At 37.3% G+C, this 15,547-nt stretch overlaps 1 protein-coding gene across 1 annotated transcript in view; it reads right to left on the bottom strand.

Annotated features, from left to right (window-relative positions):
* Tll1 (tolloid like 1) overlaps positions 1 to 15,547 on the bottom strand; it is a 207,313-nt gene that overhangs the window by 87,279 nt on the left and 104,487 nt on the right. The window contains exons 7-9 of the mRNA XM_060381848.1: positions 13,084 to 13,189; positions 10,407 to 10,531; positions 429 to 544 (exon numbers count right to left, since the gene is read on the bottom strand). Of these exons, the coding sequence (XP_060237831.1) occupies positions 429 to 544; positions 10,407 to 10,531; positions 13,084 to 13,189 (347 nt within the window). The remainder of the gene's footprint in view (positions 1 to 428; positions 545 to 10,406; positions 10,532 to 13,083; positions 13,190 to 15,547) is intronic.

The raw sequence follows: 15,547 nt of genomic DNA on the forward strand, positions 1-15,547 counted from the left end.
CAAATGTTTTAAATTAAGGTTTTCAAAAACTCTGAATTTGAGCCGTTTCCATTTTACTTAAATATTTGAAGAAAGAAACAAAAATAAAACCCAGGCTTGATAGTGTAAATCCCAGTTGTAATCCCAGCTGTTTAACAGGCTGGGGCAAACAAACTCCAAATTAGAGGCTAGCCTGGACTACAGAGTGCATTTAAAGACAGGTGGGACAATTTCCAAAGACCCCACCTCAAAATAAAAAACACCAAGACGCTGTAGCTCACTGGTAAAGTGATTGGCTAGCATGTTTGAGGCTCTGGGTTCAACATCCAGCATAGCAAAATAATAATAAGGAACAAAAATGGTTACTAAACAATTAGCAAAGTATAGTTAAAACCTGTGAAATGTTTTACTCAGAGGAGACTGAAGGTGAACTCCTGGGTGTCAACTACCTTTTCTCCTGGGGTCACAGACACTCTCCAGATGCAGTGTGTATAAGAAGGGTAGCCATTTGGGAATCCTGGGGAAGAAAGGTTGCCACTGGATTCTTGTAGGGTTTCTCCACATGCTGAAGGGGAAAAGGCAGGAAATTATTGACTGATCATTATGAAAGGCATGAACATAACAAATTAAGTATTAGATAGTAACATGTGCTTTTATATCTTTATTTTTTTTTTCTTCTGACTTTCTCTTTGTAGCTAGTGTTAATCTCTAACTCCATATCCCAACACTGTAGCCTTGTGTAATTTGGGGCTTCAGGTATGTACCATCATGTTTATTCCAGAGTCTGGGTACCTTTCTAAATGTATTTCTTTTTATGTCTTTCTTAGAGAACTTCAGTATGCTTCCTGGTGTCACTAAAGATAGCCATAAAACAAGATGATAGGTGATAAATAATTTAGCATATGTAAAGTTGTCTTCATGGGAACTTTTCTCACTCATTCTTACAGCAAGCAATTTCAAGGACACCATATTCATTCAGGCAAAGGAAGGCCTAGCCTGGGTTCGTGGAACCATGATAATATAATCAATATGAATGGAAGCTATATTGAAAAAGTTATAATATTAAAAAATCAAAAATGATAACAATAAATATACAATAAAGGTAATATCAAAATATAATATACAATGATTTAAAATAAGCAATCAAATTTTAAAAAGAGAGAACATCATGAAGAGGCAGGAGCAATGGCTCAGTGCTTAAGAACACTTATTACTCTTTGAGAGGATCTAGGTTTAGTCCCCAGCACCCACACTGTAGCTGACAACCCTCCAAACTCCAGTTCAGGTAACTTTTGCCTTTGTGAGTACCAGGCACTCACATACACAGATACCAATATAGGCAAAACACTCATACACATAAAATAAAAATAAGTTAGTCTTTTAAAAACCATAATGGCAAACACCTATTTTCTAGACTGTTCTATACACATTATTTTTGTTTTATTTTCTACACTCATGAGTAGAAATTTCTAGAGAGGTGATTATATAGTTTCCTCTCTCTAAGCTTGTATTATTCTTTGGAAATAGGTATCAGTGACCTGAAATTGCAAATTGCACATGGTTGCAAGGCTTGTTGTGGGCCCATGGACACAATTTCATTAGTTTTCTCTAGTAACTTCTGCAAGGGTCATGCTCTTTGTGGACCTGAGTGGATTTCAGTCTTCAAGAACTTCCTCCTGATTCTGGCTATTATGAATAAAGCTGTTATGAACATGGTTGAGCAAATGTCCTTGTTGTATACTTGAGCATAATTTGGATATATGCCTAAGAGTGGTATAACTGGATCTTGAGGTAATACTATTCTTAATTTTCTGAGAAAGCACCAGATTGATTTCCAAACTGGTTGTACAAGTTTACATTCTCACGATGTTCCTCAACTGAGGAATGGATACAGAAATTGTGGTACATTTACACAATGGAATACTACTCAGCAATTAAAAACAAAGAAATCATGAAAATTGCAGGCAAATGGTGGGAACAAGAAAAGCTCATCTCAAGTGAGGCATCACAGAAACATACACACATGGTATATACTCAAGAATAAGTGGATATTAGACATACAATATAGGATAAACATAACATAAAATCTGTACACCTAAAGAAGCTAAGCAAGAAGGAGGACCTTGGGTAAGATGATCAATCCTCATTCAGAAAGGCAAGCAGGATGGACATCAAAAAAGGAAGAAAACAGAGAACAGAACAGGAGTTAACACAGAAGGCCTCTAAAAGAGTCTACCCAGCAGGGTATTGAAGCAGATGCTAAGATTCATAGACAAACTTTGGATAGAGTGCAGGAAATCTTATGAAAGAAGGAGGAGACAGAAAGACCTGGAGTGAACAGGAACTCCACAAGGAGAAAAACAGAACCAAAATATCTGGGCCCAGGGGTCTTTTCTGATACTGATACTCCAACCAAGGACCATGCATGGAGATAACCTAGAAGCCCTGCACAATGTAGCCTATGGAAGCTCAGTCTCCAAGTGGGTGTCCTAGTGGGGAACAGGGACTGTCTCTGACATGAATGCAGTGGCTGGCTCTTTGATCACCTTCTCCTGATTGAGGAGAGCCTTTTCAAGCCACAGAGGAAGACAATGAAGCCAGGACTGGTGAGACATGATAGGCTAGGGTCAGAATTCCAGAAAGAGAGGAGGACTGGGGAGGGGCATGGGAGGAGAAGAAGGAGGGAGAATGAGGCTAAGTGGGGTAAAGGGAGAGGGCCACAGCTGGGATACAAAGTGAAATAAATCATAATAAATTTAAAAAATAAATAAATAATCAAAAAATAATTTCCTCCCGACTGGAGCTGTTACAACTTTCATTCAATCTAAATTTAAAGTCTAAAACCACAGTGCCTTCCAGTGAAGGATACTGCACTCAAAACTGAGACAGTCCCTGGATCCAAGGCAAAACTCTTAGCATGTGAACTCTCATCTCATCGAATACTCAATAAATTATAAATGACTCCGCATATCTTGTGTTAAATAAAGAGGGATAATGACTCTGAAAAACATAAAACAGAGCTATAAAAACAGTCTGAGATGAGATAAATATTTATATCATCAGCAAAACAGACACTAAGTTTGCACAACAAAGTAAATCTAAAGAAGGCGAGGAGTGAGCTACGGCTATTCTGGTGAGCCAGGCCAATAAAGGGAATCATCCCAGAGAAAAGAGAAAACTCTCAAGGTCAGAAACACAAAATTTAGCACAGCTACTGCACGACCTGGGGTCCTTGATACTTGATGTTGCAAGGAGACTTAAGAGTCTGTTCCCATTACACCATGTGCTACTAAAAAGGTTGTGTTTAGATGTTAAATAACAACTGGGGAGCTGAATGTGTTTCATGAAAAAAAAAATATATATATATATATACACACACACACACACACACACACACTTTCTATAAACAAATTCCAGGATGAATCAAATCCTCTCCTAGCTAAAATTAAATTTAGGCTGTATTTTCTATAGTAGAATAAAGCAATAGAATGTTTTATTCACAAATATTAACAAATGATACTGTTCTGACTAAAACTAGATCATCCTAAAATACAAACTAAAATATAATTTTAAAAAATCACTCTATAAATTATAGCCTGATTATGTTGTAAAAAAAAAAAGTAAAAGCATTACAATTGAAGCTTTAGCAAGCATTTGAATTTTTTTTTCAATAAACATTCCTGTTTCTTTTTCACAGTCTCCACCTACCACACCCTTAATTGATTTATGCTCAAATATAAAGATTAAACTTTGGCTGGGTATGGGAGCTCCCATCTGCAATCTCAGCTCTCTAGAGCCTGGGGCAGGAAAATTGCCTTGGGTTGGAGGCCAGCCTGGACTACAGAGTGATAGCCTGTCTCGAAACAGCATCATTCAAAGAACTGGGGAGAGGGGGACTAACAATGACAGATGAACCATTTATTCTAATACTTGTCCATTAACACCAAATATAGAAACGAGAGGGCAAATTTAATTCCAATACTCTCATTTACTAATTCCAAAACAATAGCAAATTTCAAAAGCTTTCAGCCTGAAAAGTACCCATGTTGATAATCAGATTTCATGAGGTTGTCTGGTTAGGCTTAAGGATAATACCATGACATGTTTTTATTCTTACATAGTTCCACCCAGAATTAGGAAGACGGAGGGGTGAAGGATAGATATGAAGGTGGTGTGGATTACAACTGCTCCCTCAGTGGCAATTGGGAAAATGAAAACAATAAGCTATAATGAAACAAATGGTTGTTTGTAGTGCTCACAGGTGAACCTAGGAACCTGTGCATACAAGGCAAATACTTTATTACTGAGCTGTATCCCTGAATCATTCTGAGTCCAGATAAGATTTGAACTTATAATATTCCTGCCTTAGCATCTCAAGAGGTTAAGATTGTAAACTTGTGCAAAATTCCCCAGGAGACAATTTATCATGATAAGTATTTTAATCAAGTATAAAATTAAAAATAAAATTCTTTACCATATGGTAAAGAATTCTCTCATGTGTAAATTAGATGACCCATATATAACCACCTTCAACACAAAAAAATTCTAATTTGATACTCTAAAATAGTGTATTTTGAGCAGTTACATAAGTCTCTTTTTTCTTTAACAGTGAGACTAAATTTACAGTGAATGGCATATTCTTCTAGAAATACTTTTCCTATCAATGTTCAAAATTTCCAACAAACATCAAAAAATTCCCCCTCTCTAAATTTTGTAGGAATAAATTTATAACTTTACTTAGGATAATGAAAACATAAGTATTTATAAAATAAAAATACCCTTAACAATGTAGAGTCCCTAATAAATTTACATTATCCATTTCCTTTCAACATCTTAAATTTTGGATTTTGTTTGGGTTTGAAATGATTTTCCAAATAAAAGATAGTAATGGTTGAATCCATAGTTCAGTGAGTGAAGAGCTTGCCTAGATTTTATGAAACCATAGAAACCACTCATGGCACTTCAAGTGTGTAATCTAGAACACCAGTGATGGAGACAGGAATATCAAAGCTTAGGCCATCCATGGCTATGAGGCAAGTGTGAGGTTTTTCTACAAGAGAGCAAGTGTGTATATGTTCACCCATGAGCTTCCCTCCCATTCAGAGTTACTCATGCATGAATTCATATTTTCTTTCCTGTGCCTGGAATATCTGGTACAATATCTTTCACATATTGAAGCTTATTCACTCATATCAATTGAGCACCTAATTTATAGCATGTTTTAATGTTCATAAAATCCTGGGGGAGCTTATAATCCACTGAGGGAAATAACACATAAAGTAACAATGATGAGAGGAAGATATGAGGGCACTGAAGAAATAGACATCATAGTTCTAAGGGCAGAAGGAAATAAAATTGAGAGGCAAGGCTGTAACAGAAAAGCCTCCAAGAGGCTGAGAAGAGAAAGGGGACAAGCTTGGAAGAAAATAGCTTGAAAGGGAAATGTCTTAAGATGTGACAAGAAAGATTTGCATTTTGAATGTCACTTGGATAGTAGTGTGACTGGAGAACAGAATGCAAAGGTAAATTTAAGAGGACAACTCCTGAACCTACTCAGACCTCAGACACCACCACTGCTAGTTCTAGAACTGATGCAAGATGTTCCAATGAGGAGGTGAAGGCTTCTCATAATATTTCCTATAAGCCCACACCTGTTTGTTTATATCCCCCATTTTTATTCATTATTAGCCAGATAGAGCCAAGTAATTGTGGTAATGATACTTGCTTTTTTGCCCAATGCTGGAATGCTAGTAAATTTACTAGCAGGTTACTCGCATGCCTCGCTGGGTGCCTGTGCCCGTTGATGCCCCTCACGCTATGACTCTCTTCAGACAGAAAAGGGATCTTGGAATTACAGCCACCATTGTTACTGCCATCTCATTGGCGGCTGTTGGAGCTACCACCGTGGCATTAGCCAGGAGTCATACTGTGCAGACTGCTCAGACCCTGAATAACCTTTTAGCCAATGTAGCTCATGCCTTAGATGTACAAAAAGGAATTAATGCTCAACTAAAAGGAGGCTTGATGGTGTTCAATCAGAGGATTGACCTCGTGCAGGAGCAAATTAATACCTTATGGCAAATCGCTCAACTTGGCTGTCAATGAAAGTATGCTGGACTTTGAGTCACTAGCATACAACATGAGAATTTTCCCTGTGCTGCAAATCTGTCTAAACAATTGTCTAGCTATATTTTAGGTAATTGGACTGGAGAATTCGATACTATGATGGAGCAGCTGAGAGTGGCCATTGTCACGATAAATTCTACCAGAGTGGACACAGGACTAGCCACAGGATTATCATCATGGATTGCTGCAGCCATGAATCATCTGAAGGAATGGGCTGGCATGGGAGTGTTAGCAGGCCTTCTGATGTTGGTCTCCTTGGTTTGCCTGTGGTGTATATGCAAGATTAGAGTCTCACAACAGCATAATGCAGCCATGACCATTCAGGCCTTTACAGCCATTAAAGCAGGACATTCTCCCCAAGCATGGTTGGCTACCATAAAAAGCTAAAATGTTACCCTCAGGATGCGAGGCTAAGCACTGCACTCAGGGTCAGCCGCTTTGGACCCAGAGAAGAGCATGTCTGATTGCATGCGGATTGATACCCCAGGTCCCGCCTCTGAGAAAAAGGTATTGGACGGGTCTGATGCTCTTTGGGTGGATGACACCTAAATGAACATCAGTACAAAGTCCCAATTTATTTCTAATATCAGAGATCAGACCTCTACTCTTGCCTGATGTGTCTAAAACAAAAAGGGGGAACTGTAGAGAGCTGCGGAATGCTGTGCCTTAAAGATGGAGCTGGTTTCCGCCTTCCACCTTCCCAATGGTGAGTGCTCTCTGTCACGAACAACTCCACATTTGGCTAAGGCTGAGGATCTGGCTTGCTTCCATGTATGTGGACCTATCTGCATTGCCCACGTGCCATGCTGGGGTTGGCTACCCAGAGGCTATCTAAGCTGTGGGCTGGCTTTCCCCAGGGTCAGATGATTGTTCAAGGTTCCTGAATAAACTGCATTGAAAAAAAAATGCTAGGATAGTCCTCTTCCACAGAGCTATGTCCCCAACTTTCATCTTTTTTATAAGATGGGTATCTCTTCAAGTTCCCCAAGCTGGCACTGAACTCAACCTGTTGTCCAGACATGTTCTGACTTTGTGATTCTCTTGTTTCAGCCTCCTGATACTCAGGATTCCAGACCTGTGCCACAAGCTCATAAGACATTTTAAAGGGAATTTATTCAAGTATGATGAATTATGTAAATCAATGACACTAAGTAGAAGGATTTCATTCAGTATTTGTGATATCTGGATAAAAAATATGTTTATATCCAAAATATTTAAAGTTTGCTTTCAATACTGACCATTAGTATGTACAAGGTTTTACATCAGGTAGAGAGAAAGCCAGCCTGGTGGTCTCCACGGGTGCCTCCACTTAGAGCTCAGGGAATGCCCCTGGAAACAAGGGAGGAAGAACTGTGGGAGCCAGAGGGGTTGCAGACAACAGTAGAGTACAGCAAAATCAAGTAATGACGACTTAGGGGGCTCCCAGAGACTGAGGCAGCAGCTGAGATCCTGGATGCCTCTGCACTAGTTCCTCTGCATACATGCTGCTTATTGCCAGGAGGTTTTGGGGGGACTCTTGACACTAGGAGTAAGGGTGTCTCTGACTCTTTTGCCTGTTCTTGAGATCCTTTTCAACCTATTGAGCTGCCTTGCTCAGCCTTGATGTGAGGGTTTGTGCCTGGTCTTATTGTATTTTGTGCTCATTTCTGGAGGGATATGAAGGAGGTAGTGGTTCTGGGGGAGACAGGAGATGGAGGTGTTGAAAGGAGTGGAGGGAAGGCAATCTTCAGTCAGACTGTATTAGGTGAGAGTATAAATTTAAAAGGTTTAAATAGAAAATTAATCAATAATTATTAATTTTCATAATTTTAATCTTTTAATACATTGTGTTATAATGCTTTAAACTTCTACTTGGTGTTCTCAAAATATTTCCCAGCTAGCCCTCAAAATTTAAATTATTGTCTATTATATAATAAATATATATAAGACAGTGAGAAAAAAAAGATGTACTAGATTGTAAGTACAGGCTTAATTGTAACTATATAACTATATGAACATTTAATAGGCCTATATTTTAAGAAATCTATACAATAAAAGTTGAAGGACAATTCTTTTTATTTAGTTTTTATTTATTACAATTTATTCACTTTGTATCCCAGCTGTAGCTCGCTCCCTCATCTGCTCCCAATCCCACCCTCCCTCCCTCTTTTCCTCTTATGCCCCTACCCCAGTCCACTGATAAGGAAGGATCTCCTCTCCTTCTATCTGAGTGTATCAAGTCTCATCAGGACTGGCTGCATTCTCTTCCTCTGTGGCCTGGTAAGGGTGCTCTCCCCTCAGGGGGAAGTGATCAAAAAGCTAGCCACTGAGTTCATGTCAGAGACAGCTCATGTTCCCCTTACTAAGGTACCCACTTGAAGACTGAGCTGCGATGGGCTACATCTGTGCAGGGGTTCTAGGTTATCTCTATGCATGGTCCTTGGTTGGAGTATCAGTTTCAGAAAAGACCCCTGCGCCCAGATTTTTTGGTTCTGATGGTCTCCTTGTGGAGCTTCTGTCCCCTCTAGGTCTTTTATCTAGCCCTTCTTTCATAAGATTTCCTGTACTCCTCCCAAAGTTTGGCTATGAGCCTTTGAAAGATTCTACCCAGCAGAGTATGGAAGCAGATGCTGAAGGAACATTCTGAAAGTCTTCTGGAGGGAGGGTGGTATTGGGAGGAGATGAGGGAGAAAGCCACAGCTGGGATACAAAGTGAATAAATTGTAATAAATAGCAATAATTAATAAAAAATGCAAAAATTCCTCTACAAATTTTGATTTTGACAGATTAAACTTCTTGTCTTAGAAAAGGTTCAGTAAAATCTATTGTCTCAAATCAGTGAATTTATGTCATCACTTGTACTGAATTATGAACCTCCCAGGCATTCCCAGGGTTGTTCAGTGGATTCACTTTTTCTTGCTTTACTCCAGTTATTTTTTTTTTCTTGTACTCTGGTTCTTAATCTATCTTAAGAGTCTAAGCCATATGTCCTTGAACACATCTTAACTTTTGCAAGTGAACCAGCTTTTACATTCTTATATCCTATAATGAAAGTATCCATGACCAACTCAAGAAGTCCTGACAAATTGAATATAAGAGCCTCCATTAATTTAATACAAGAATATCATTTAAGTAAGTTTTTTTTATTAATATATCTATCATATCCTCGATTTCTGCCTAAATTATTACTATATTAGCCAACAGAATCTTTTCTACCTATGTGACCATCTATAAGTTTAATAATCATTCCAGCTTCCAGAAGTAGATTCAACAAGTATGTACTGGGGTGAGAGGACTTCCTTCGCAGTCTGAGGAAACAATCTGAGGAAAGCTTTCTAAGAATCAAGCATGTTTCTTTGACAATGTCAGGGACTTAGGTGAAATATATAAGAGGTGCATGCAGTCCAAACATTTTTTTAAAATTTTGATTAGCTGTTTATTTTTTTTATCTTGTTCCATCAAGGCACCGGATTTCCATTATTCCATTAAGACATTCTAATTAAGACCTTTCATTAATCCTCCTACCCAAATTTATTTGATTAGTCTCTGACTAACATTTACTTTTTGTAATACATTTATAAATCTTTACTAATAAAATGTCCTATTGGTGATCTATTCAAATACAGACCATTCAGACTCTGCCTGTGGGAGTCGTACCTAGGTGAGGTATCCACATGAGTGTTTGGGTTCTACCCATGAAAAAGAGAAGACAGCAGGTATCTTCTGCAACTTTCCTGCTACCTATTGCCTTGAGACAAGGTCTTTCCCTGTATCAAAAACTTAACTGATGAGTTGGCTGTCCTAAAGTCTTGGATCCACCTGTCTCATGTTCCTCCTCAATGCTGAGGCTACAGATTCACACAGCTTTCTCAGATATCTATGTGGGTTCTAGGGATTCAAACTCAGATCCTCATGCTTGTACTGTAAGTGCTCTTACCCATCAGCCCCCCTTCCAATCCTCTGGAATCTGATTGGAAAAGAAAGATTATTCTATTTAATGTTGTCAAGGACACAACATTTGACTACAAAATTTCCTGGTTATTTAATAATTATCAACAATTCTGTTTGGTGTTTTTATCCATTAATTTAAAGGAAATGAAATATACCTCTCTTTGAAATTTGACTTCTGCCAGCTTGTTTCATTTTACAACCACACTTATTCTAAAGTCCTCTTTGTCTTTATTTACAATTGCTGAGTTTGAAATATGGATGTTATTTGCGAGAATAATGACAGACAAGAGAACAGTTGGGGAAATCGAGGCCTGATTATCTTAAGAAGCTCAGGGACACATACAAAGATCCCTGTGTTTGTTGTGCAGTACCTGGACATCGATACAGCTTTCGTGCTTGTGCAATGTCTCCTTTGCTTAACCGGGTCCGTTGGCCAATTGCAGGACGGATGCCATTATCATCACGGGAAGGTAGTATTGTGTCCAGAAACATCCCTCTGGAAAAGCAGAAGCAAAACACACCTAAGTCACCAAATTACACATCATATATCCATAAAAAAAAAACAAACAAAACATAAGGGTCATTTTTCTCAAATTCAATTGGCAGTTTTAATAGTTAAGGCAGAATATGAGGTTCTCAAAACACACTAGGAAAATTTTTAAATGTGTGGAACTTCCCAAAAGTCAGTGGTACATTTTTATTCTTAAATGTGTGTTATGGTTTTAAAAATAAGGATTGTTTTATTACCATACTGATCTGAGATTTCTTAGATCATCCGATTGTGAAATAATTCTTACAAAGGAAAAAAGGCAAGGCAATTATGAGGTTACAAAATACAAGAGCCAAAGTTAAAGTAAAATTTTAGTTAACCTACTAACTGAAGCTGGCTTTCCTTGGATTCAAAGTATTACTGCAGTTTGTGTTGAAAGAATAAGAATAAACAGAGTAACAAATTATACATGACAATGTAGTCAAATGTATATATTATTCAATTTATCAGGACAAAATCAATGAGCAATTTAAGAAACTTTTCTGAAGGTTTATTAAATATTAGCTACAGACACTGATCTCTCTTCTACTCAAGGTTGTGGGGAGAAGTTGCTGTTTCCTTAATATACATAATTTAAAATTCTGACTGCAGTGCACTAAAGACGTTTTCTAACTTTGCACTGTATATCAAACATTTATAACAGTGAAGGAATGATTATGATTGGACTAGAAATGTCTTTGAAAGGGTAGAAGTCAGGAGTATATAAATTGATTTTTAGCAGGAACAACAGAAATAATAGAATACTTTGCACTTTATATAAAATTTTTTAACTTAATTAATAAAAATATAAAGATATTTTTAAAAGTTGATATGAACAAAGGAATATTCCATTCCAAAATATGAAACTGAAAAGTATTGTACTTGAATTGAGGGTAATATGACAGCATTTTCACCTCCACTATTCCTTCCAATAGAAAACATTTATTAAGCACAGTTCTAGGCCTGAATTAAAAACAAAAACTTAAACAAACTGGAATTCTGTCCTTTGTCAAGTGACTCTAATGTGAGAGGGATGTAGATCAAAATCACAATGTGATGTCATTGTACCCTTACTCTTACTCTTGCTATCAAGCTAACACAAACCAATGATGTACTTGTGAGGGCCTGAGAGGATGCAATCCTTGTGGCCACGTACTGGGACTGCAAAATGGCACAGTCACTGTGAAACACACTGTGGAAATTCTTCAATAAACCAAGAGTCAAACTAGCCTGTGACTTTGCATTTCAACTTCTTGGAGTGACAGAGAAAAGAACAGAAAGCAACATCTCCGAGATATTTCTATTCACCCTGCTCATGGCAGTGCTTTTTCAGTTGCCAGAAAGCAGAAGCAACACCAATGCCCTAGTAGACCAAGAGCCCTCTGATAAATATGTGCATGTGTGTGGTCATGTGTTCACACTTCACACCGACACATGCATGCACACACTCATAGACACAAGCACACATGCACGTGATATTACTCTTAAGTATCATGCTGTGATAAGTCTTAAAAACTAATACTAAATGTAACATAACAGTCACAAAGGAAAAAGATACAAGTGATTTCAGTTACAGTATCCAAAATAGAACTTGGGAATGCAATGGTACTGATGGTACTGAGAGATTAAAAAAAAAGAAAAAAAAAAAAGAAAAAGGAGAAAGCAGAGTTGTCTAATTGTCTAATAGATTCATCATTTCCACTTTGAAATGTAAAAGTGTTCTGGAGATACATCATATAAAAATGAATTATATTTAACACTATTCAAATGAACACCTTAAAATGGTTGAAATGATATTTTTTTATTAATATATTTCTGAGAGATGGATAAACTCAATATTTGAATCCCAACTTCCTTACCTCATTGCTATTTGCTAAGTAGAATCATCTTTAGAATAATATAGATAAAAACCCGGACTTATTACAACTCAAAATAAGACATTTAGTTATTAGTGACACAATTTTGAATTGATAGTTATTAGCTACAGTTGTAAATTACTCATAAAATGTTAGGAAGTAAAATATCCTCCTAACATCGTCTTTGAGAAGTCATCTACTAAAATCAATTCTGTAGCATAGGAAGTGCAAAAAGAGGAAGCAAACAGCCTAAAGCAGGATTCAAACACACAATACGGCATTTTCATGCAACAGGAGAATCACACATTTGACTTGTGAATTCCTGGTTTCTATTAAATAATTTTTGCCAATTTAACATGCTGTTGTTTTAAGTAGTTTTCACTAAACATTTAAAAATTGAGGATATAAAATTGCTCAAATAATCTCTATTGCATTGTCAGCATCAGTTTCAGTTAATGCGTTTAGTAAGAACAGAAAAAGTGTATTTTAAATGTCTTTTAAATAAATGTCTGCTGTTGGCATGAGTATTAACTACAATTTCTAGGATTTGCCCCAGGGTAGCGATCTTTGAAAGTAGTTCTAGTTGTAAAGATGAACACGACCTAGTGGGAGTCACATGGGAAAGGGAATTAAAAGTCAAAAGGTATAACCTGAGACTCCAACCTTGAGAAGGTGTTCCTGGCGTAGTGCATAATACTGTCAAAATCGTATCTCTCTCCAAGGGAGTTCACTTCTCCAGGCTCCATCTTCAGAAAGTTATACTCTTGACCTAGCCGACCAGGAAAAACATTACACAAGACTTGTAAGTGAGAGAAAAGAGAACCGAAATCCAGAACCTATACTTGGGTTTCACTAAGTGACGTGGTATTGTTGCTGGTGTCAATACACACATCTGTTCATATGCAAAGTAATAAAGCAAAACCTCATTTTTTGTAATTCCTGATCTCACAGGGAAAGCTGGAGTGGAACCATGAGCTAATTACTACAAAAGAAGATAAAGAGAAGCATAATGTTCTTTCAAATACTCTTAATATTCTTACCTGTAAAATTATATTACTGTTGAGGTGCTAAACAAATAATTATAATGATTATTTACAGCCATAGTATAATACAAATGCAAGTAATCAGGTCTCCACACAAATTTTATTTTTTATCATGGTCATCTACATTACATGTAAATTTCAAGTCACATTTGTGTATTTTAGACATTGCTCTTGAAAACCCACCTAGTTTCAAAATTTTCATTTACAGTAAATCATAAATGCACAAACAATTAATCTGCAATGTGGATTTTTCAGCCGAAATCTTCCTGCTCTGGTAGTTTCAGTCAATCAGGAAACATAATCAGTTAGTGTTCTTTTTCCTATCAGCCTGAATGTTTAACCAAAAAAAGAATTCAGAGTCATAACTTCTCTAGCACTATCCATATTTACTTACATACTGAGTTTTGCTACATTCACACTTCTTCCTTGTTTTGGCATAAGATTATCTTGAATCAGAAATATATTCAAGAGAAGGAAACATTTTAAAATACTGTAACTTTTATAAATTTGTTTTGTTTTCTTGGTCCACATGATAAAAATGATGGGCAGACAGAAAACAAGCAAACATCTCGTCTATTTGATGCTTCAAAGGAGTTTCAGTAATTACCTCCTTTTTAATTCACTTTTTAATTAAATTTTTATTTTTTAACATTAATTACATTTTATTCACTTTGTATCCCAGCTGTATCCCGCTCACTCATTCCCTCCCAATCCCACCCAGCTCACTCATTTCCTCTCATGACCATCCCCCAGTCCACTGATAGGGGAAGTCCTCCTCCTCTTCCTCTGACCCTAGCTTATCAGCTCTCATCAGGACTGGCTGCCATGTCCTCCTCTGTGGCCTGGCAAGGCTGTTCCCCTTACTTCACTCTTAATGATATAAATGTAAGATGAACACTGACAAACTGGTTCTGGTTCCTAGGTATTCCACATGGTCATGTACATTTTCTTTGATTTTTGTCTACTGATTACATCTTTCTCGAAAAAGATTTATTTCCTTGGTTCTGGACACCATACTCCAATGATTTTGCTCTTACTTCTAGGTGTTACCATACTCTTTTAAAAGGCAATCTCTGAAGTTTTCTTAAGCATTGCTGCTACCCATCTTGTATATGCAATCTTTTCTTCCCTGTTCCCTAGGCTTGCCCCTAAATAGTCACATCCACTCCAGAGAGTTATCTTTTTATCTCCTCCAAATCCACTCTTATCTTTCCTTTAATAGCCTGGAGAATGATTACAGAGTTTCCAAATTCAGAATTAGGCTAAAATAAATCAGTATTTGTCTTTTCTTTCTCAAAAACTAACTAAACAAAATAAACAAACAACAAACAAAAACAACCTTGTATTTAGTCCATGTTTCTTATTCCATGTGATAGAAACAATATTCACATTGTTGCCTGGAATAAACCTTTGAAGATTTTCTCTTGTGTTCCCATGAAATAATTTTTGAAACTACTCTTGCCCTTTCCTGCCTAAATACTGAGCAGCTACTCATCTCACAGAAACTATTTATGCAGGATTCTCCTAGTTCTCCAGGACTGGAGCATCTTCTTTGCTGTCCCAAGTTAAAGGTCCCACAGCAGGTAGAGTTTTTCAAATCTGTGCTTTGTTTACTATCCGTGATGGTTTAATGAGCATATCACCCATAAATTGAATACACTTGAATACTTGATCCTCAGTTGGTGGAGCTGTTTGGGAAGGATTAGGATGTGTGGCCTTTTTCAGAGAGGTGTGTCACTTGGGGTGTGGTTTGAAGTTTTAAAAGCCCACAACATTGTCATTTAGCACTTTCTTCCTCCTATTCACAGATGAAGATAGAAGCTTTCAGCTGCTCCTCCAGTGCCATGCTTGCCTGCTTGCTGCTATGCTCTCTTACATGATAGTTATATACTCCAACTCCAACCCTCTAAGACAGTAAGCCCCAAATAAGTCTTGTTTGTATAGGTTGCCTTGGCCAGGGTGTTTTGTCACAGCAGTAGAAAGTAATTAGGATGCAATTCTTCAATTATTCCTCAGTAAGAGTAAAGCATATATTTCCTAGACCTATATAGATGCTTCTGAATCTTTGTAATCTATCTCCCACA

Source organism: Meriones unguiculatus, chromosome 4 (genome assembly GCF_030254825.1).
Source record: "Meriones unguiculatus strain TT.TT164.6M chromosome 4, Bangor_MerUng_6.1, whole genome shotgun sequence".
NCBI classification, from domain to species: domain Eukaryota; kingdom Metazoa; phylum Chordata; class Mammalia; order Rodentia; family Muridae; genus Meriones; species Meriones unguiculatus.